Source organism: Furipterus horrens, unplaced genomic scaffold, assembly GCF_987537825.1.
Source record: "Furipterus horrens unplaced genomic scaffold, mFurHor1.1.pri manual_scaffold_5, whole genome shotgun sequence".
Classification (NCBI taxonomy): Eukaryota; Metazoa; Chordata; class Mammalia; order Chiroptera; family Furipteridae; genus Furipterus; species Furipterus horrens.
The window spans coordinates 79405174-79425404 of record NW_028327175.1 but is presented as its reverse complement, the minus strand read 5'-3'; the positions used below and the strand labels follow the sequence as shown (position 1 = coordinate 79425404).

Below are 20231 nucleotides of genomic sequence, written 5' to 3'. Positions count from 1 at the left end.
TTTTTATAAAATTTATTGATATTAGAGAGGCAGAGAGAGAGAAAGCGAGAGTGTGGGGGTGGGGGAAAGATACATCAACAGCGATTTGCTGTTCCCTTATTTATGCATGCATTGGTTGCTTCTTGTATGTGCCCTCACCATAGATTGAACCTGCAAACTTGGCATATCAGGTTGATGCTCTAACCAACTGAGCTATCTGACTGGGACCCAAATACTTTATATGTTTTTATATGCCACCTAGCATAAAGAAAATTTTATTTTCACCCATGAAGTAGAAATTCTGATAATGCAGGATTTTGAAGTTCATTCAGCTCAGCAGTATGTTCCTGTAAGCAGTGTTCTAATAGTTTTTCTTGCACTTAATATTAAAGGACTTCCCAGGTCTTGTCCTCACCCTACACAGACATATAGAAGATGTGTAAATGAGCTTTATTTTTAGCCAGTTTGAATGGGTAATAACAGTAAGTTATTCTCGGGCAATCTAAAATAATCAATTGTAGTTTTATGTCCTTGATCTTGAATGGCAATGTTTGATTTTGCATCAATTGTGAAGACTAGCTATGAAAGTGATTCACTGAACTATGCAAAATGATGAAATATGTCATTTTAAGTTTTGTGTTAAAGAAGAAAAGTACTTGGTATGCTAGCAACTTGTGATGTTGTTTTGTAGACTCCAAAGTGTATGGTGTAAAATAAATGGCAGGGGGGCAAGGCAGATTTCTCTGAAAATGAAGGGATCACTTTTAGGTTTAGGACAACCCAAGTATGTGGTTTAGAGCTGTCTAAGTGAAGTCTTATTTTTATGATGTGTTACCCTACCACCTCAGGTCCGTTCTTCCTGTAGACTCTGATGCTTACTACCAGGCAAGGAAATTCCAAATTGCTATCATTTCAAGGATGGATCTTCAAAAACCAGTGCAAAAGAGATGTGTCTGCATCAGTAACTACCCAGTTGCCTTTTATAGGAACTAACCTTAACCATCCATGAAACAAATGTAATGAAACTTATGAAATTTACTAGATGCCATTTACTTCCTTGTACCAAATGTGTAAGCACAGACAAAGAGGGGACCATTTGTTAGGTGATATATGACATGTTAAGAGTTATGCTCTTTTATATTCATTAAGTTGTAGGACCTATGCAAATGGATATGTATAATTCAAACATTTAGAGTATACCGTGGGCCCCAAATTATAAGAATATGTATATTCCATATATATATATATATACATATATATATATATATGTATATATATATATATATAAAAAGAGCTGGCATAACTAGTTCAGACCTCAAATTCTGCAACATCAGTTCACAACAATAGTGGATGTTGATAATTTAATTTTTTTGGTAAATTTATAATAAAATAATTCTTGAAAGCATCTGTACCTCTAGCTTGTATAGGTTTGATAGAACCACTTCACTTTCCACATAATTTGAAAACAAACCAAATAAAAAATGAGACACTATAAACTTGAATAGTAAACTGGGCTGAGTGAAATGATTGGGCCTATAATATTTCACAATGAGGGAAAATCTTAGTGAATAGGGTATAGAATAATTGAAAGTCTTTTTCCAACCAGCTAAACTTTTGGAAATCAAAATTATCAACATGCATCAGGTGATAATCAGTCATTTTACCTTGAAAAGGAGAGAAGTGAATCTTTAGAAATGTCAAGTGACCAAACCAGTATGTGCAGAAATTAACTTTTTTATTATATATCATATAATGTAGTAGTAAAGTTTGTTTGAAGTGCATGAATAAAAAGTTAGTGAAATTACAGGAGGAACAATCTATATAGCAATAATAGGTGCATTCCCTGTGCATCTGAAAGAAAAAAAAAAAAAAGAGTTTTCACTCATTTTGGCCTAAAACTTAGTGTTCAGGTTCCCAGGATTCTGACATCAGAACCCGGATAACGCTGATTAGAACCATAGGGGCTTTACAATAAAAGCTAAAATATTGACCATATGATGGCAAAAAGTCTTATTTTGTGGTTGTCTGATTCTCTTCTAGCTACTCTCTGATGAAGTTGGTGGCGCTGTAGAGGAGGACCGCCTCCTCCTGGACGAGGACCGGGACCGTTCAGCATTGTAGGTGACATGCTTGTCGTAGTTCTCCATCTGAGCCTCAATGAAATCCCTCTGCTGCTGCCTGATGCTCTGGCTGATGAGCCCAGGGAGGGCGTGGATGCTACCAATTAAAGTCTCTAATTTCGTTTCCAGAGTCACAATCCTCTTCTCGAAATCTTCGCTCCTTTCGTTTAAGTCAGAAATCATGTCATACATGATATTCTGGGTCTGGAAAACAGGATTGAGAAGAATAGAGAAACAAAGAACTAAGGCTTAATCACTCTGGCCCTGGAAAGAAACTGTCAACTCTGAGCACTTGAGGGCTGGTTTCCTTTAGGTGACATCTAGTGCAACTGGGCGGTGTTGGGGGGCAGTCAGCAAACTGAACATTTTATCTTGCAAGGAAAATTCAGTGTGTGTATTCAATGCCAGGATTTAGAATTGTTAGATCTTAGGCATTAATTTGATCCAGTTGCAGAAAGTACTGTGCAGGAACTGTAGATGTTATTCCTAATTATTTCTGTTTGTGTACAGATAAACATGTTTTGATTTAATATTTATGTATATAAATGGTTGTTACAAATGGTAGCACACTGAATTCATTTTGTAACAAATAATACTAATTAGGGCAAGGCTAATTTATAAAAACAAGAGATTTAAAGAAAAACAAATAATAGTATGAATGATATTGGGATACAGCAGAAATTCTGAGGAAGGAATATAAAATTTAGGACATAATTTGATTACATTATTTAGGAACTTAAAACTGTAAACAACTTCTGGTTATCTTATGTTGTCCCATGTTTGAAAGAGTATTTCTACAGCTAATCATTGAGAGAATAAAAGTTGGAGATACTAAAGTTACCAGGCTACATTGTCGGCTACAGTTTAATCAGATGCTAAGTGGTTTGCAATAGATGTTTTTGGTGTCCTAGTGAATTTTGCAATTGATTGTCTTGACCAGCGGGTGTTCATGACTCTGACTCCCAGTTATATTTCCAGAAGTATCCCAGCGACAAGAAAAGAGGACCTCAGGGATGACTGACACAGAGGCAGAGAGGGAAGAGGGTGACCAAGAAGGGCAGAATAGGGATGTGAACCTTAGGTCTGTGCAGCCTTCCCCAAGTCTCAGTCCCCTTTGACTAAGCCTTCCCTCCAACACCTCATTCACTTTTGCAATAAGTGCTCTTATACTGCTAATGATTCGATGTAACACTCTTAATGATGATAAACTGATTATATAAGGAAGTTACTATTTAGAACAGAGGCAACTAGTTTGAGTTTGACCATGGAGATAAAACACATTCATGTTAACTTCTATTTTTACTATGTAGTTTTGAGACTATTTGAGCAATAGCCATTCATTCAAAAATATTGAACCCTTGTGGCATGGACAGTCCAGTGGTCACAATAATAAGCACTAAAGAATTAAGTTGAAAGAAATAGTGTCTTGCCTTATAGATATACTCTTGAAGTATATAAAGTAAAATTACATAGCTATTATAGCTAATAAATATCATATACAATATTATATGTAGTAAAATGATATATCATATATTGTTTCCAAGTGATATGTTTTATTTTTTTTATAAAAGTAACTTTTTTTTTATCATTGACATAGGAATGATGAAAGAGCCCGCCCCATCTTTGATTCTGATGTGTCCAAGCAAGAGTCATATGTAAATATTGATATTAATCAACGATGTCTTCGAACATCTTGTATGTGTGAGTCTCAGTTTAAATGCATGATCTAATATACTCCCCTAGAGGTTAAGTCATTAAATACTTCACTTATCATTTTCTATTTGTGAGATATCAAATAGTCATCTTCAACATTTATATGGTACGTGCTATTGATATATAATAAAGTGAATATAATATAGATGTATTCTTTCATGAAACTGGAAAAATATGTGTCGATTTTATAGATTATACTTGAGGCTTTACAAAGGACAGAGCTGATTTATCAAACAACAGAACGTACAGGTCCATTTGAGAGTTGACTCTTTTGAAGCATTTCTGTTAAAAGGCTGTACACTTACATAAATACTATTCTAATCTCACTTTTAGAATTAGTTCAAGAAAATGCAATGCTGTGATTGTTGGCAAATACTCATAATTTGAAAGTGGAGTTTACTTGGAGGACAACCAAAAATCATCCTGGTGCATCTTATACATTTGACAGAAGAATTTGGGGACTATTAATGTACTTTTAAAAAGAAGAACAACTTTTAAATCATGAAATAGAGAAAGAACAACAATTATTTTAAAAAGATTACTTTTTTTTAAAGACAGATTTTTATTTTAAGATTAATTCCTGAGATTTAAAAAAAATTCTATTTTACATTCTTCTGAATTGCTTAAAATATATTAAAATTTTTTTATTGATGAGTCTTACTTAGCCTTATAGTCAAACCTAGGATGTAGTTCTGTTCTCATAGGGATGAGAATGCACTACAAATAAGAGTCCCCAAAGGTTTTGTCTCATATTCCACTTATATTTCTTACTGTACATCCAAATCATTGCAAGTAGAAAAGCTTTTAGAATGCAGCTGGATAATGTATATAGGCAGGAGAAGAAGTTATTAAGAGTTTTAAAAAATTATTTTAAGTTAGACCATCATTTTAGGGTAGTTGGTTGGCTGATTTGTTAAATAAATTTGGGGTGGCCTCCTCCTGAAGCATTCTTAGTCATTGTGCCGTGGTTAACTGCTACAGATCCATACGTGAGGGCTGAGACCCCAAGCTTACCTTTGCCAGGTCCACCAAGGTATTTGCTTGGTCATTCAGTTTCCTCTGCTCCATTTTTACACTTCTTAATCTAAAAGACAGAATCTGAAGTCAGAAAGGTTTCCTTCTTTCTATGGCTATCATACGCCTTCCAAAGAGCATGCACAAAATTAACAAGAGCAGTAATTGCATGGATAATGCCTTTACTATTTGGGGTAAAGTCCAAACTGGTTATGTATCTGCTACAATGAGAAGCATGCTTCCCCAACACCACAAAAAGGAAAGGAGAGAGAGAGTAAGAGATGAGGTGTCCATAGGACAACTGTTCACCAGGTAGTTAAAGTTGAATTAAGAAAGGCTCGTAAGGATTTAACCGTATGAGAAAAGCCAAAACATTCATTAAAGCCCCAGTATCGTGACAAATAGACATAGGAAGAAATATGCAAAGCAACTGGAATTGCATCAATGTTGGAGCAGTGAGCACCTTCCTATGCCTACATGACTAGATACAGGTGTTAGCCCTGTTTAGTCTGAAATGGATTGGGTTAGGTATTTGAACCTGATGAAACACAGTGATAAGTGAGATTCTTATTAGCAAAAATAAAACTTTTATTCAACCAGCAGCAAGTTAACTCAAAGCACATAATTCCCTTATTCTTCACTTGACTTGCATCTTAAACTGCCATTGAATCTGAAGAGAAGCCAGACCATTTCCTTGGGAAAATTTCTTTTAATTTTTATTGTACATAAAAGTCAGAGGACAATTAAAGTGTCTGACAGATGGAATCATTACTTGTAAAGTTACTTTTAGATACTTTAAAATACCACTGCATATATCAAAAAGCCACTGTTTAAAAAAATCTTTCTGAACGAGAACTCTTAACTATGCATTAATTTATTTACTGTAATATTTGAACAAATACTTAATTCAGTGCTTGCTATGGTACCAACATATTAAGATTTTGCAACAGCAAAAAAGTGTTTTGTTGTTCTTTAAGCCAACAATTCAAAGCTTTGCTACAAATGCGAAGCAGGTCTCTCTCAGCTACCTAGTGAAAAAAAATATATATCCATGCTAAGCTTAAAACCTTGAGGTGAATAATTTTACAAAGTATAGTGTAATGCTGGAGAGAATACATTTTATTATTTCCCAATTTAAATTAAAGCTAATTGCAGAGAAGGAAAAAACATTCACAGGGCAAGATTTTACTGCCAGGGAGATTTTTGTAACAAATGTTCACGATGCTCAGTGATTTTGCTCTGAAACTAGGATCTCCAATATGTCACCAAATCTGCTCTACAGTGAAGATATAGTTCCTTCTGCCAGTGAGTTTAACTGACACCTGCCTACATCATGCTCTTTAACGATCTAAAAAACAGTTTAAGGTTATAACTTGTCACTGTGACTGTGTGTTTATTAGAATAGAATGGCTCCTTTTTGTGCTATTATAGAGAATGGAATATGTTCTAGTCTAAAGAAATTTGCAAACATAGATTTAAATCTAATATGGTGTTGAAAAGTGTTTCCCTAAGTATTTACAAAGGTTACAAATCTTGATGTATGTCTTTTAAAAACAAGCCAAAAACACCCCCCCCCCAAAAAAGCAAAAAACAAACTTTAACCATGTGTGAGTCACTATAGAGAAGAAATATATGAGAGAGAACATCAGACATGGAGTCCATCCTCTCCCTGGCACCAATCTGACGAGTCAGTTTCTTCATGCATGAAATGAAGTGAGTTAAGTTAGGAGTGTTTCTGAAATGCTGGATTTACACCCAGCGGTGTTCTAGATGACTAAGTGATATTCATACAAGACATTATAACAAAACTGAAACACATGGAGAGAAGGTAAATCCTGTTAATTCTCCTCTAGTTCTCAATTATTATAAGAAAAATGTCTCAGACTGGTTCTATACTGTTTTTATCTTCTAACACCTGCTATCTTGCCCTTTTTTTAAAAGAGAGAGAGAGAGAGAACAGCCTCTCAGCTCAGAGTTTTCTGCAGACAACAGCCTGTGGCTAGAATTCAATACCAATGTTTCAATCAGCAATTGATCTCTCTTTGCTGGAAATGATATATTTTTAATCCACTTGTGATAAGGATTTATATCAAGCTTTCTTTTCAAATTTAAATAAGTAATAGTATAATTGGCACATGAATGCCTGAAGTTTGGGATCCCCACACTAGAAGCTTTCAACAACTTGTAAGTGCAGAACAAATCTTAAACTCAGTAAGTCTGGTGGAAGAGCCAGTGCTGGTCCCTTGGCTGAGGTGGGTATATCATATTTCAATCAAGGGAGCTTAACTGACTTCTCCTGGGTTACTATATTGTTTCTGACAGTAGAATTTTGCCCATTTTATTTTCTACTAATCTAGAAAGCTGACCTAGAGTAGCCCTATTTGATTGGAATCCCTTTGGTTCTCTGAACTGCAATCTTCTCGCCTGCTGCTTCTAGACTGTCTGTGATGTAGAGCTGGTAGGAAAAGCCTACTCAAGCTGCAGCTGCCAGAATAAAAGGTAACACGCAGATGTGGATTTTACTTTTTACTCCCCCCAAAAGAATAAGAAACATATGTTGATTTCTTCCTTGTGAACTTCACTTATCACAGGAAAATATCATGATTTTGGATCACATTTCCATAGCAGCAATCAGACTACTAAAATCCACAAATAAAGAATCCGCTGGGTGCATGCAGCCGGGAGAAAACTCTGCAAATGTTGAAAGGAGCGGCTCACACAACTTACTTCCGAGCTCTATTTTCATTTTGTTGAAATAAAAAGACAAACAAAAGAAAAGAAACTGTAAAATATTCTGGAACAAATTAACACAGTGTGGTGTTCAAGTTGTGCACAGGGGGCTCGATTCATTGGCTAGAAGATCCTGTTAAGATTCTGCAGGATTTTGGCATATTGATCAGAGAGAAACGCTATTCAATATATTATCATCCCTCTTCTTGCTACTATTCTTCCCCCACCTGAAAGCCCGTAGTTTCCTCCAGAACTAGAGTTCGGAAGGAAGAACTTGTATCATGTCATTTTGGCCTCTTTGATACAGAATATATAAGTAAACAAGAGAAAACATTTTTGCCTATGAATATGATGTGCTTAAAAGGTCAATATTCTAAACAATAGGATTATAATGTTTTTTTTTTTGAAGGGGCCCATCTTTTCTGAATTGGGGCTGTTTAGAAGCCTGGATTTCTGAAAGGTAGGTAATGCAACACTTTATGTTATAGAAATGATGTTGATTGAATTTCTTGGCTCTGCGACAAGTTATGTTGACTGAGGGGTACATAGTTGAAATAGAAAAATGATATACTTTAAAGTTAAAGCTGCTACCAGGAAAAGGGTGAAAAGTTATAGAAACAGATTGCTTGGAAGCACTAAGTGATCATCCAAAAAGACAGATACATTACTGGGAAGAGGACACAAGCCTGCAGGGTTCACAACCATCGGAGACTAGAGTGGTCACATGTGGAGGAGAAAGTCTATGAAACTTGGAGAAGAGCAAGACTTGAAATAGAGCGGGTCTGGCGGAAGGGGAGAGAGAGCTATTGAAAATGCTCTCAGGACAAATCAGAGAATAGGAGAGGCCAGGAGAGCTCTAGCAAATGAATTTGTATATTTTTCTCAACTAGCAAAGTCTGACTTTACCCAGTGCTGACAGACAAGGCTGGCAGTCCCACTGGGTGTGAACAGTGGGCAATGAAGGCCTTGCCCTTAGGAATCGAGCCCTATGTGCTTGTCCTTATGACTCCACTAACTTCAAATGAAAGGTAATTATGCATATTTAGAATAAACTAGCTAAACCCAGCCCATATAAATTCTCAGTTGTATTTTTTCACAAAGTATAGGGTCTCTCCCACCTCAAAGGAAATCCATTAACCCCAAGACTAATTCATAAAACAATTCATAACATTTCTGAGTTGCTTGAGGCTTATCTTCTGTAGAAGTATATATTGCTACAGAAGGAACAGAATGAGAAATGTCTGAAAGAAGCAGAAGAATCCCATGTGGTTTCCTCTATTAATCTATCCAAAAGCAGCATGCTGAGGAGCCCCAAAACGCTTATGGTTAGGCCGGTACACAGGGAGCAATATGCCAATAGCTTAGCAACAATTTTTAAAATTAGTTCACTGAAAGATTTTTTTTTCTAACATTTAATATGAAAAATTTCAAACCTATAGCAAAGTTAGAAGGATTGTATAGTAAATACCCCTAAAATACCCCTTAAGTTTTTGAGTGTTAATAAATTCAGAACGTAACGGCTCTATGACAATATATAAATATAAATATCCACTATTTACTCATGGCCACAAAATTATATTACAGAAAAACTATCAAAGCATTTTATTTTTTGTGATATGAAAATTTATGCAAGGCATCAAAGGCAAATCACATTTAATTATACATTTAATAGGTTACATTGACAGGAAGAGACACAAATACCATCCTGGAGGCAGTAGGATGTGTGACTGCTGGATGCGTGGACTGACTGAGCTTGCCCACTTCCACACCATCTCACACACATACAGGTGAGTTTTCCTTCTAATATATTTAGTATATTTTCATATAGGTTAGTCTTAGAGCATTAAAAGTGCAAAGAATGAGTTCTCCCCAGCATCCTATGAGTATCTCTTGTATGAAAGTTAGGGTTACTGTGTTTCATGGGTGTGTAGGGAGAGTTGTGTCAGGTGACCTTTGGGGAAGAGACTTGTCCTCAGATGGGAGAAAAGGCCTGACAAGTGCAGAGGTAAAGGCTCAGCATCATTCGGGGGACTCACTCTCCTGGATCTAAGCTTCAGGGAATGGAGATGTGTAGGCAAGCGCTCCTGGGCGGTGGAATGCAGTCTCCAAGGCAGCTGTGAGCTGCAGGGAGCCACTCCTTTTTGTGGGCCCGACTGCATACAATGTTCCTCTCTGTGCTTTTCCCTTTTCTTCTTTCCCAGACTTTAAAGGAGTATTATCTTAAAATTCTAGCTTTATGCGTCTAGCTGAGTCACAGAGCTGAAGGAGAAATGACGGCACCTTGGTGTTGGTGGCAGCGAGGAGAAAAGCATTAGTGACTAGCGGTGCGGGCCAGCTACTCCACCATGTGTTCAGTCTCCCTCTACTTTAAAAGATCTCAGGGACCTTGAAGTTTCTTTTCATTAAAAAAACCTGCAATATCTATATAGTGCATATATGGCCATGATTATAGACGTATTCAACATTTTCAGGATAGTTAAAAAGGGAAGTTGGTTGGACAGGTAAAAAGGTAATATGGATGCTTAGCAATTTCCCACAAAATGTTAGTATAATAATGTTACATACAAATTACCTAAATATATAAAATAAAAACTCCAGCCTCAGAGATTTCTCATCTGCAGTGCTAGTTAGCTCTGAGAAGACATATTTCACTGCATAGCCAAGAGACCTAGTATTTACCCACCTTTCCGTGACTGCCCTGGTAGGCTGCAGGAGGAAAGCCCACAAATGGGACCATGTCTGCTCTTCGCCATTTGGAAATGGCATTAAGAGCAAGTCCGCATGGTGTCAATGATTGACACCCACATGAACGTACTTACGGTAAGGACGCTGCCAGCCTGGGGGAGAAAGACCTGGTGCTTTCAGGTTATCATTGAAACTTACTAGATATAAGTTTGTATTTTAAAGGTCTGTGGTATAACAATGAAATGGCATGAAAGACTTGAACTCTGCTGGTCTGTATGGAGTCAGAATAACGATAAAAGAGTATGGGTCTATAGAAACTATAAAATCTATAATGAACACCGAGCATATAGAAAATCCCCCAAGTCCTGATTAAAAACTCATTTTAAAATTCAACTATTAAATCACTTGTAGTATTACCTTCATATAAAGATGCTGGGCAGTATGTTTAAAAAATCCAAATATAAAACGTTAAAAATTTTCTATATTGTGCAGTAGATTCAAACTAAACATCTTAGTGCAAACTATAGAGTACATAAGCTAAATTAAGAAATACAATTTTAACTGAAATTACATTGCTTCTAAAAAATACTGAGAAGACATTTAATTACTATATACATTAAATGACTATTCTCCCAATAATAAGTGATTTTTAATCATACAATAACTGATAACTTTTCTCAGGACTTCATTTCTGAAATTATTAAATTGCCAAATAATGTCTTCTGGGAACAAGCATGCAACATGATCTTTTTTTTCTCCCTTTTGAGAGAAAAATAGCCAAGCGCTAGAATTAAAACCTAGAGATGTAAAAGCAGGATGAAAATGAAAGTGGTACTTACTGATGAATAGCTTGCAAGAATTTTCGTTGATGTTTTCTTACTTTTGCATGATCTATTTTTTTTACTAGCTTTGTATTTTTGTAAATTAGCCATGTTTCCCTGAGTACATTGGCAGCTGCGTTTTTCACCTGTTAAGAAAACGAACAAGAAAAGCATTTGATAAATTCCAAAGCAGAATCCTTTGCAACTTTGCTGGTGGTCCCATTCTTCATCCCGATGATCATGATAAGCTCTAGCATTGTTTAGTAACTATGTCTCAAAAACAAAACAAAACAAAACAAAACAAGAACATATTTTGCATGAATATGTAGGTTTTAAAGAGTCCCTGTAATCTGTGTGGGAACAAAAGTTAAAAGGAAATATTAGGGAGCTACTTCCTGATCTCTTCCTGCCTAAATTCTACTCTACCAGGGACTTTCATTCAACCACTTTTATTTTTCAATCAAGAGGTGCTTATTTCTCCACCTTTTATTGCAATTGTTCTCTTTGTGTTCTTCATTTCCCAGGAGAAAGGCAAAATGCCAGAAGGTCAAGGTTAATCTTGTCCTCTTCGGGCTTGCTCAGCATTTCTGGCTGTGTGCTATAGGAAGAAGGGCATGTTTTCACTGCTGTATGTACAGCGGCACCCAGCCCTGCAGCCTTGCAGACTGACTAACCAAACTATATGCTTGTTAGCACACCTTGATTAATTGTCAGAGCATAAATGTTGTCATGATTTTGTTGGTAAATTAAATATACTGCATTTCAAACAGATGGGACAAATCCAAGGATGAAAACGTCACAGTAACCCTGCCAAGACCTAAGGCAGCTGATGGAAGGTGTGATTACTTCGTAGAGGTATTCAATCACTTGCTTTCTTGATTAACGTCTTCAAGGGAAAAAAAAAAAAAAATCCTGTAAGCTGGTAAAGAGCCCAGCCAAGAACAGATTTGTTCTCACCCTGCTCACACTACAAAATCTGAAGACCTAGAACTTTCATTTGGCTTCTTGTTACTTATTTATTCTAAGAAGTTATTCCATTTAATTCTTTTGAGTGATATACAAAGATGTTTCATAAAGAGACCTGCAGGCTAGTGGGTAATGGGTGGAGGAAAACAATGTTTTAAGGAAGGCATTGTGGCGGGGAAGACAGAACAATGGGCTGGGCTTGACTAAGTTCTTGACTTTGTGCTAAGCAAGTCCAGTTAAGGGAACTAGCTCCCGTCGTCATAGGACTTTCATTTCCTTTTCATTATGTGAGGTTCGGGAGAATTATTATTCAAGTTCTTTTTGGCTCTTAGGTTTACAATAAGGAAGCACCTTAGAATTACACTAAAATTATAGGCCCTTGAGTGTATGTATATTTTTTCACCTTCGCAAAGAAAGCATCCTTTTCCATTGTGCTGAAAAGGTTTATTTTTGAGTGAAATTGTATTACTAGAACCCATTTTAAGAAAATGGATTGTTTCTTATAACTGCTTTTAGGAGTGACTTTGATTACATCCTCCGGATATTCATTAGCCTCTGCACGGGCAGCATTCTCAAATCTGCAGAAACATGACTGAAACCTTAGATGTGGAACACTGGCAGTGCAAATAAGGAGTATCACCACCAACCACAGTGAAGTTCAAAGGTGTTCCAGGTACTTCTTGGCTCTTTATTCTTACAGAAAAACATTTCTTTTCCTCACAGAGGTGGGAGTCACCTTGCAGAAGGCTTTTCTCCAGCTGTTGAGGGTTGAGGATTTGGCTCTTAAAAAGACCAGTGGCATGAGACTGGCCAGCACTGTCTGGGGGTGGGATAGGCCCTTCCCTGTTTGGAAGAAGAAGGGCCAGCCAAGGGAGGTCGTGAACAGCTGTGGTTGCCTGAAGACCAGGAAGGTCCCCAGTGGATGTTCCCTCCCTGACGTACGCAGCCTGGGGCACAGAGGAAGAACCTAGAACCTAGGCTGCTGAGGAAGCTAGAAAACTGGGTAAAGACTGATGAACAGGAGCACATCAGCTGAACATAGTAATGTTTGGAATAGAACATAGCAATTGATTTTAGTATGGATTCCCTATAGGGTTGTGAGTATGTGAGACACCGAGTTTATTCTTGTATTATTATTTATTATTGTACTATTTGCCATATGAACAACTGCAAACCTACTTTAGCCCCCACTCTGTACAAATAGCAAATGCCAAATTACTGAAGTCTATAAACTTTTACAAAGGTGATGCAATGCTTGTTTTCTATGTATTTTAAATGATTCTCTTTGGGATGGTGGGGCAATGACTGAGGGAAACAGGAGACCTCAAGTTCAGAGTTCAATGGGATGAGGCCTTGTGTTGCAGTGTTTGTATTTATGCCTGTTAGTTGACAGGCTGAAGCTGAAAATGAGTCCTCATTTGAAAGTGAAACTTCTATGGCTGCTTTTAAAACCTGTGAAACACATGTAAGCATTTTTTGTGCAACATCTCCTTTCTAATTCCCTAACAGGTTTTCAGACATAGGAATTAAACCCTTAAAGCATCAAATTTAGCTGCTACTTTTCAAAATAGCATCCACAAACCAATATGTCCAAGGATAGAAAAACAGATCCTCTGCCTAATGCTCAGATGTGTTTCCAGTAGTTTTTTTTCAGTCCCTCCTGGGTTGAAAGGGAGCAGTGTGGTCAGGGAGAAGACAGGGTGGGAAGTACTTCAGTGTTTAAAGGTTTGAACTGTGGGGCACTGTTACGTGAAAGTGATCTGCAAACTTACAGGGAATACTGGGAGAGGAGAAGCAGATTTATGCATTTGTGATTATTAGCATGAAAGAGAAATGGATCTGGAAGGAAAATGTCCTTTGTTGCACGATTTAGGACCCTATAGTCAGTTTTCTAACCACGTAACCCTGGGACCCCTACTCCTTTTCCCAGGACTGACAGCATAGGTGATGTAGTCAGTTTATAAATTCTTGGAGGGCAGGGGCCATGCCATGAATTTGTGTCTCCCTAGCTCAGTGCTTTGGGCCTATCTGGTACTAAATAAATGTCTATGGGGGTTAAATTTGCATCATAAACACTTAATCATGAAGCACAGATGCATTTTTATCAGCCAAAGGATCCTCCTGATAAGAAGGTTGTACAGGTTAGAGAAGAGACCCAGGATGTAAATGGGTCAGTGCATTTCCATTTAGTAATGCAACATATTTATTGAGTCTCCACTACATGCTAGATACCGTGATAGTTTGTATGAGGGATTCACAGATATACATTAAACATTTAGCAGCTGTATTAATTCTAGTGAAAGTTAATGGGCTGACACCACTAAGATATATACCTTATTTCCTACACTTCAAAAAATGAGGAGAGTGGGAGGAGAATTATTTCTTAACAGGAAAGGACTCTGCCTCCTCCCTCCATGTCCCCCTCCACACACAGAGCAAAAAAAGAAAGTAAGAGCATTTGTTCTTCCTCACTCATGCACAACTCTAATTCAAATCTTATCAGAAAAACTGGGAAAGGCCTATTAATAATCAGGTATTTTTAATATTAATTTGAGAAAACAAATACCCTAAAAATAATTCAAACTATTAAAAGTAATATTACTTACCCAGAGGCCTTAAACCCACTTTCATGGGTATAAAGGATATGAAATGTTATATTGCTGACTCATAGGAAATTATAAAATATTAAAGCCATAAAGTGTAAATACTTTATAACCACAAAAAGCACTTAAAGCTGATAGACTTAACTGAAAATTTGCTTTGTTCAACACTAAATGACACATGTAATTAGAGCACTGTTTAAAGGCTAACTTTTTAGTTTTCTTTTGCTTTACATTACTGTAACTCTTTCTAACTTATATTGCTTTGTTTTTCTTCCCTTGCCTCTCCCTTCAGAGACTTGCTTAGGTGTAATCCTTCCACTCTTCCCAAATATCAGGGAAAGGAATATAATCTCTGATTTAAGAAGCAGAACAGTGTTTTTTAAGAGAACCATTTCTTTAAAATTTATTTTTAAATTTCAGTTGATGTACAATGTTACATTAGTTTCAGGTATACAACATAGTGATTAGACATTTATATACCTTACAAAGTGATCACTGATACGTCTAGTGTCCATCTGGCACCAGATATAGTTATTACAATATTATTCACTATATTCTCTATGCGGTGCATCTGCATAACTATTTTTATAACTTCTAATTTGTACTTCTTACTCCCTTTCACCCATCCTGCCAGCAGGAGAGTTTCTTGCTTCTCATTCTGAAAACTGTAGGAACATGTAGCCACATACGCTGAGGGCGATGCCTCTCAAACGCCTGGGACAAGTGCAGACAATGCAACTGAGCCTGTGCACCAGGGGGTCAGGTGCTCTCAGGGCCCTGCAGCAGCTGCAGTGGATGGACGCAGGGTTCCAGCATGCCTGCCCAGTTCTCCTGTAGACCAGGTACCTGGGGTGTGGTGAATGCTGTGACTACGGAACGGAGCAAGGCCGAGAGATCCATTCATTCTGTGTTTTAACCCAGTGGGTTTTATATCCAATGACAATGTAAGAGCTACACAGAGTAACTCCTGCAGAATTTCTGTTCATTTGTTAAGAGACACACAGGGAACAAAATTATATAACAGCACAACAGTGTTCTTGTTGTGGATCTTATTGAAAATTCTTAACAGGATTGGAAACACCCACAGTGGACATTAATATGTATAATTATCCTTTGTGGTACATCTAGCTACTTTAAAAATTTTGTCAAGTTTCTTTCCAAAATGAAAGAATTCAGAGAGTTCAACTCCAATATTTCTTCTTGGTTCGGACCTAAAAGAGTGGTAATAATATATTTCCAAAACTTATACCATAGTAAACAGTACCTCTGTGAGGTGGTAAGCTGCAATTCTATTAGGTAGCTGGCCCTGTACTATTGAGCCCAGTGACAAGTTATTGCTATTATGCTTTCATTTTAAAATCATCAGGTGATTCTGTGTGCATCTACCTATTGGCCACTTTTGAATTGCAGAGTGTCATGCAAACTTTCGAATTATACAGAACAATCTTCCTTCATGCTGGTGCACAATGAAGGGTGAGTTCTACTTTCAAACATGCTATTTTATGTGGCTGGGAAGTCACACAGAGAAACAATTTCTGTAAACAATTTCTGTATACAATTGTTCCTCTGAAAATTTATGTGGTGAATAATTTTTCATGAAAATGTAGTTGTTCATTTCAATTAAGACATACAATTGCAATGCAAGGTTTGGGAAGGGACATTTCTGCTTGGAAGAAGAATCTCTTAAAAATCGATTGCTTTTTCTTTACAGTCATATTCAGATTTCAGAATGTCTATGCTCATTACCTCTGTTGACCATCAGAAAACATGATTTTTTTTCTATGCAGTGGTTCAGGGAATAGTTGAAATTTTCTCTGACAATAAATAGCAGGCTTGACTTTATATATATATATATATTTTAATTTTAACTTTGTTAATTTTTGAGAGAAAGAAACACATGTGCCCTGACTGGGGATTGAACCCACAACCTTGGTATATCAGGACAACACTCTAACCAACTGGGCTACCCAGCCAGGGGAATTTGTACTATTATTCTTTGAGGTCCTTGTTTACTCTTGGGTACTCCCCAGAAAGCATTCATTAATGTTCATTCAGCATTTTATACTTTTTATTTAAAAAGTTAAAAAATTCTAAATGGGTCCATTTAGACAGTTCACAAATAACCAAATGGAATCCAGTTTCAAGTAAATGACACTCATTAAGTTGATGACTTTGTATAAAATAATGCAGAGAGAACTATAAAAGAACTATTATTGTATTGACTATAGTATTGAAATGGGTATCCTAAACCAGAAATTTACCTTTGATTCTAAGGTCATTTAAACATTTGTACCTGTACTTAGCGACATCTTGCCTATAAAATTCGCTCTGTCAGCAAGCCTGCTGGAGTGTCTTCTCAGACCTATAAGAGACTCTGGTCCAAAGAAATACTGCAAAGTAGCTACCTTTTTAAATAATAATGAGATAACAGAATTAATAAAGCATCAGAAATATCATGGAGAATTTGAAACTAGAATAGTACTTCTTACTAGAAAAGCTTTTTACAAACAATCTAATTCATAACAGAAGATTATGAAAGAGAGTTTATTTAAAGTACTGAATAAACAAAAACATCAGAAAAGCTGTAACACCAGAAAATCTGGTCACTTTGGGGAAATGAGTAGCAGGCATAAAAACCAAAAAAAAGTCAGCTAGATCCTGGATTCATGGTCCTCTAAAGGGAGCCTGGACTTTAGGGCACCCATGAGAAAGAACACAAGTGCATTTTTTAATTTTTTAACCAAGTAGGGGAGAAAACAGAGCCTTCATCTGATTTGCTTAAAAGAACAGTACTGTAAAGCGTAACATTTTCTGAGTCCTGGAATATGATATTTCAGTCCTTTATCCTCAGCAGTTAACACAGAACCCCAACTCCATTAGGTACACAGTATGTTTTTGTTAAATAAATATCTACTATTCTCAGGAAGATGATTATAATAAATTCAGTACAAAGATTATGTTAAAAGGAATAGTTTCAGTTCCCAAATCCTTGGAGAATAACAAGCTAAAGCAGTGGTTCTCATTGTGGGTGATTTTGTACCCTTAGGGGATATTTGGCAGTATCTAGAGGCACTTTGAGTTGCCACAAGTGCGTGTGTGGCAGGGTGCAGAGGGAGTTCCTGTTGGCATCTGTTATGTAGAGGCCAAAACGCTGCTAAACAGCCAATAATGCACAAGATATTCCTGCACAGCAAAGAATTATCCAGTCCAAAAGGTCCATAGTGCCAAAGCTGAGAGACCCTGAACTAAAGGAACTAAAAATCCAACCTGGAATGGGGAGATCTCTGAATTTCACAAAAGCAAATTATAGCAATGTTATACTATAGATTTAAAAATCAAAGCCTTTGTCTTTTCTAACTCCTAAAGTGATTTAATAATATAGATGTGGACTATCAACATCCCAAAGTAAATTTAAAGAACTTATCTGTTTTCTTAAGATAAAACTAAATACCTGCATGTAAAACAGGGGGAATCTGATTAAACACGACAACTGGTTTTCTAATTCGTAATTCTGTCACATTTTTCTTTTTTTACTGTTGAAAAGATTTATTTGCACATATATGTGGTGTTTTAAAGTATTTTTCTGCCTAATACCTATATGTGACAGTAACTTAATTCCTATGAAAGAATATAATCTATAGTTTTCATGGTAAAATTACTTGTTTTATACAAGGGACTATGGAAGGATTTTTTGGATATTATACAACTTCTACCTCTTGAACACAAATTGCACAGCACAGACCTCATCCAAAGAAGCACAAGATGAGATATACAAAACATCTGCTACGATTTTGCTTTAGATATGGACTAATAATCTGTGTGTATTTTTATTTCCTAGTAAATCTTTGAGAGTGACATGAATCATAACCTTCCATTAAGCTTCTCTCCCTCTGCTCTCCACAGGCTTTCTGTAACATTTAGAAATGCATTTGGAGAGTGAATTCAGAAGTTGACAGAAAATTGTGTAAAGACGTCCCAAAGTGGTAAATCCAGTACAAAAGCCTGCCATCTGCACTGCTTTGATCAGCTAGAATATATGTGGCCTACTAACTGCAATGGGACAAGTCTCACAGTAGTGCCTGATAGGTAAGACATAATTTAGCAAGGCAATTGGAATTCATCTTTCCATTTCATAAATATTATCTAAATAAAAAGTGCATCAAAGTGACTGGTCTATTAGGATGTATTTTACCAAATTAAAAAAAACATTATTACTTTTATACACAGAACCACAGTCAAAAGTGAGTAAAAACAGAATGGGAACTCTGCTTGAAATCTCTATTGATTCTTTTATGAGTAGAGGTACCAAATGACTATGTTTTGTTATGTTAATAACAAAATAGCCGATGGAAATCTAGTTTGGGATGTGGTTATACAGCAAGATGATACTGCTATAAAATAAGTCCTAGTTATTTCTGACTTCAGGATTTTGGTATCTCAAGTGACTATAAAGAGAGGCTAAAAATTTAGTATAATAAAAATATTTTTCCTTTTACATGACTCTGAGCAAGTTACTTAACCTCTCTGTGTTCTGGCTTCCACATTTAAAAACAGGCATAATACTGGCACTTCCCTCATCAAGTTTTGTGAAGATAAAACAAGTTTATACACACAGCACACCCAGAGCAGTGGCAGGTGCAGGCGAGTGCCCTGCAAACATGCGATTACTGCCTTCCTCTCTTCCTTCTATTCTGACATTGATCTCCCCTCCAGAGGATATATACTGTTTTCCACGTCTCTGTGATAGCCTCTAAGTCATGGAAAGAATCTGTGTCTGCCCCTATACCTTCACGTCCTAATCATTAGAGTTTTTTCTTATTTGCCTTTGCAGCTCCAGTCTTTAGAACAATGACTGGCTTATAGAAACTCAGTAAAATATCCGTTGAATCACCTTCCCATAAAATTTCTGTATTACGTTGACAGTGTTCAATCCAATACTAAAAACTTAAGTGTTAAGAATGCCTTTTCTTAAAAAAGATTTTATTTGTCTTTAGAGAGAGAGGAAAGGAGGGAGAAAGAGATGGAGAGAAACAGCAATGTGTGGTTGCCTCTCCCATTCCCCCAACCAGGGACCTGGTCTGCAACCCAGGCATGTGCCCCAACTGGGAATCGAACCGACAACCCCTTGGTTTGCAGGCTGGTGCCCAATCCACTGAGCGACACCAGCCAGGGGCAAGAATGCCTATTTTTATCCTTGAGTAAATTCCAAGGTCGTCCAATTATTTCCTAATTGGCCTAAAGTTAGGAAGAGTGAAAATATAAAAACATGGAATTGATTCCAAGACTACCTTAACTTTTTAAACCATGTCATTTTAGCTTTGGAGGTCAAAAGAAAAAGTATATTACCCAACGCAGAAAAACCCCACAAAAATATTCCCTTTGAAGATGCAGGAGTGGAGACTTACTCTTTTCGTCAGCTGAGTATCCATCATGAAGTTGTGCACATGCTTTTCTGCTTTGGTAAGTTCTAGCTTTCTTGCTACTACAGCTACCACCAGGGCTGTGCAACCAGCACCCTGAAAGCCAGGAGAGAAGAGAACCCCCCAAAGTTATTAGTTTTGGTCTCAGACACATTAGAGAATGTTTAGCACCAAGTATGT

General features: G+C 36.8%; 1 protein-coding gene across 2 annotated transcripts in view; it reads right to left on the bottom strand.

Moving 5' to 3' along the window:
* Positions 1-1693: 1693 nt before the first annotated feature.
* The window catches only part of KCNN2 (potassium calcium-activated channel subfamily N member 2), a 382062-nt gene continuing 363524 nt past the window's right edge, over positions 1694-20231 (bottom strand). For both annotated transcript variants that reach the window (XM_090276594.1, XM_090276595.1), the window contains 4 exons: positions 20037-20147; positions 11081-11208; positions 4827-4896; positions 1694-2303 (listed from right to left, as the gene is read on the bottom strand). In XM_090276594.1, the coding sequence (XP_090132720.1) occupies positions 2016-2303; positions 4827-4896; positions 11081-11208; positions 20037-20147 (597 nt within the window). In that variant the 3' untranslated portion in view covers positions 1694-2015. The remainder of the gene's footprint in view (positions 2304-4826; positions 4897-11080; positions 11209-20036; positions 20148-20231) is intronic.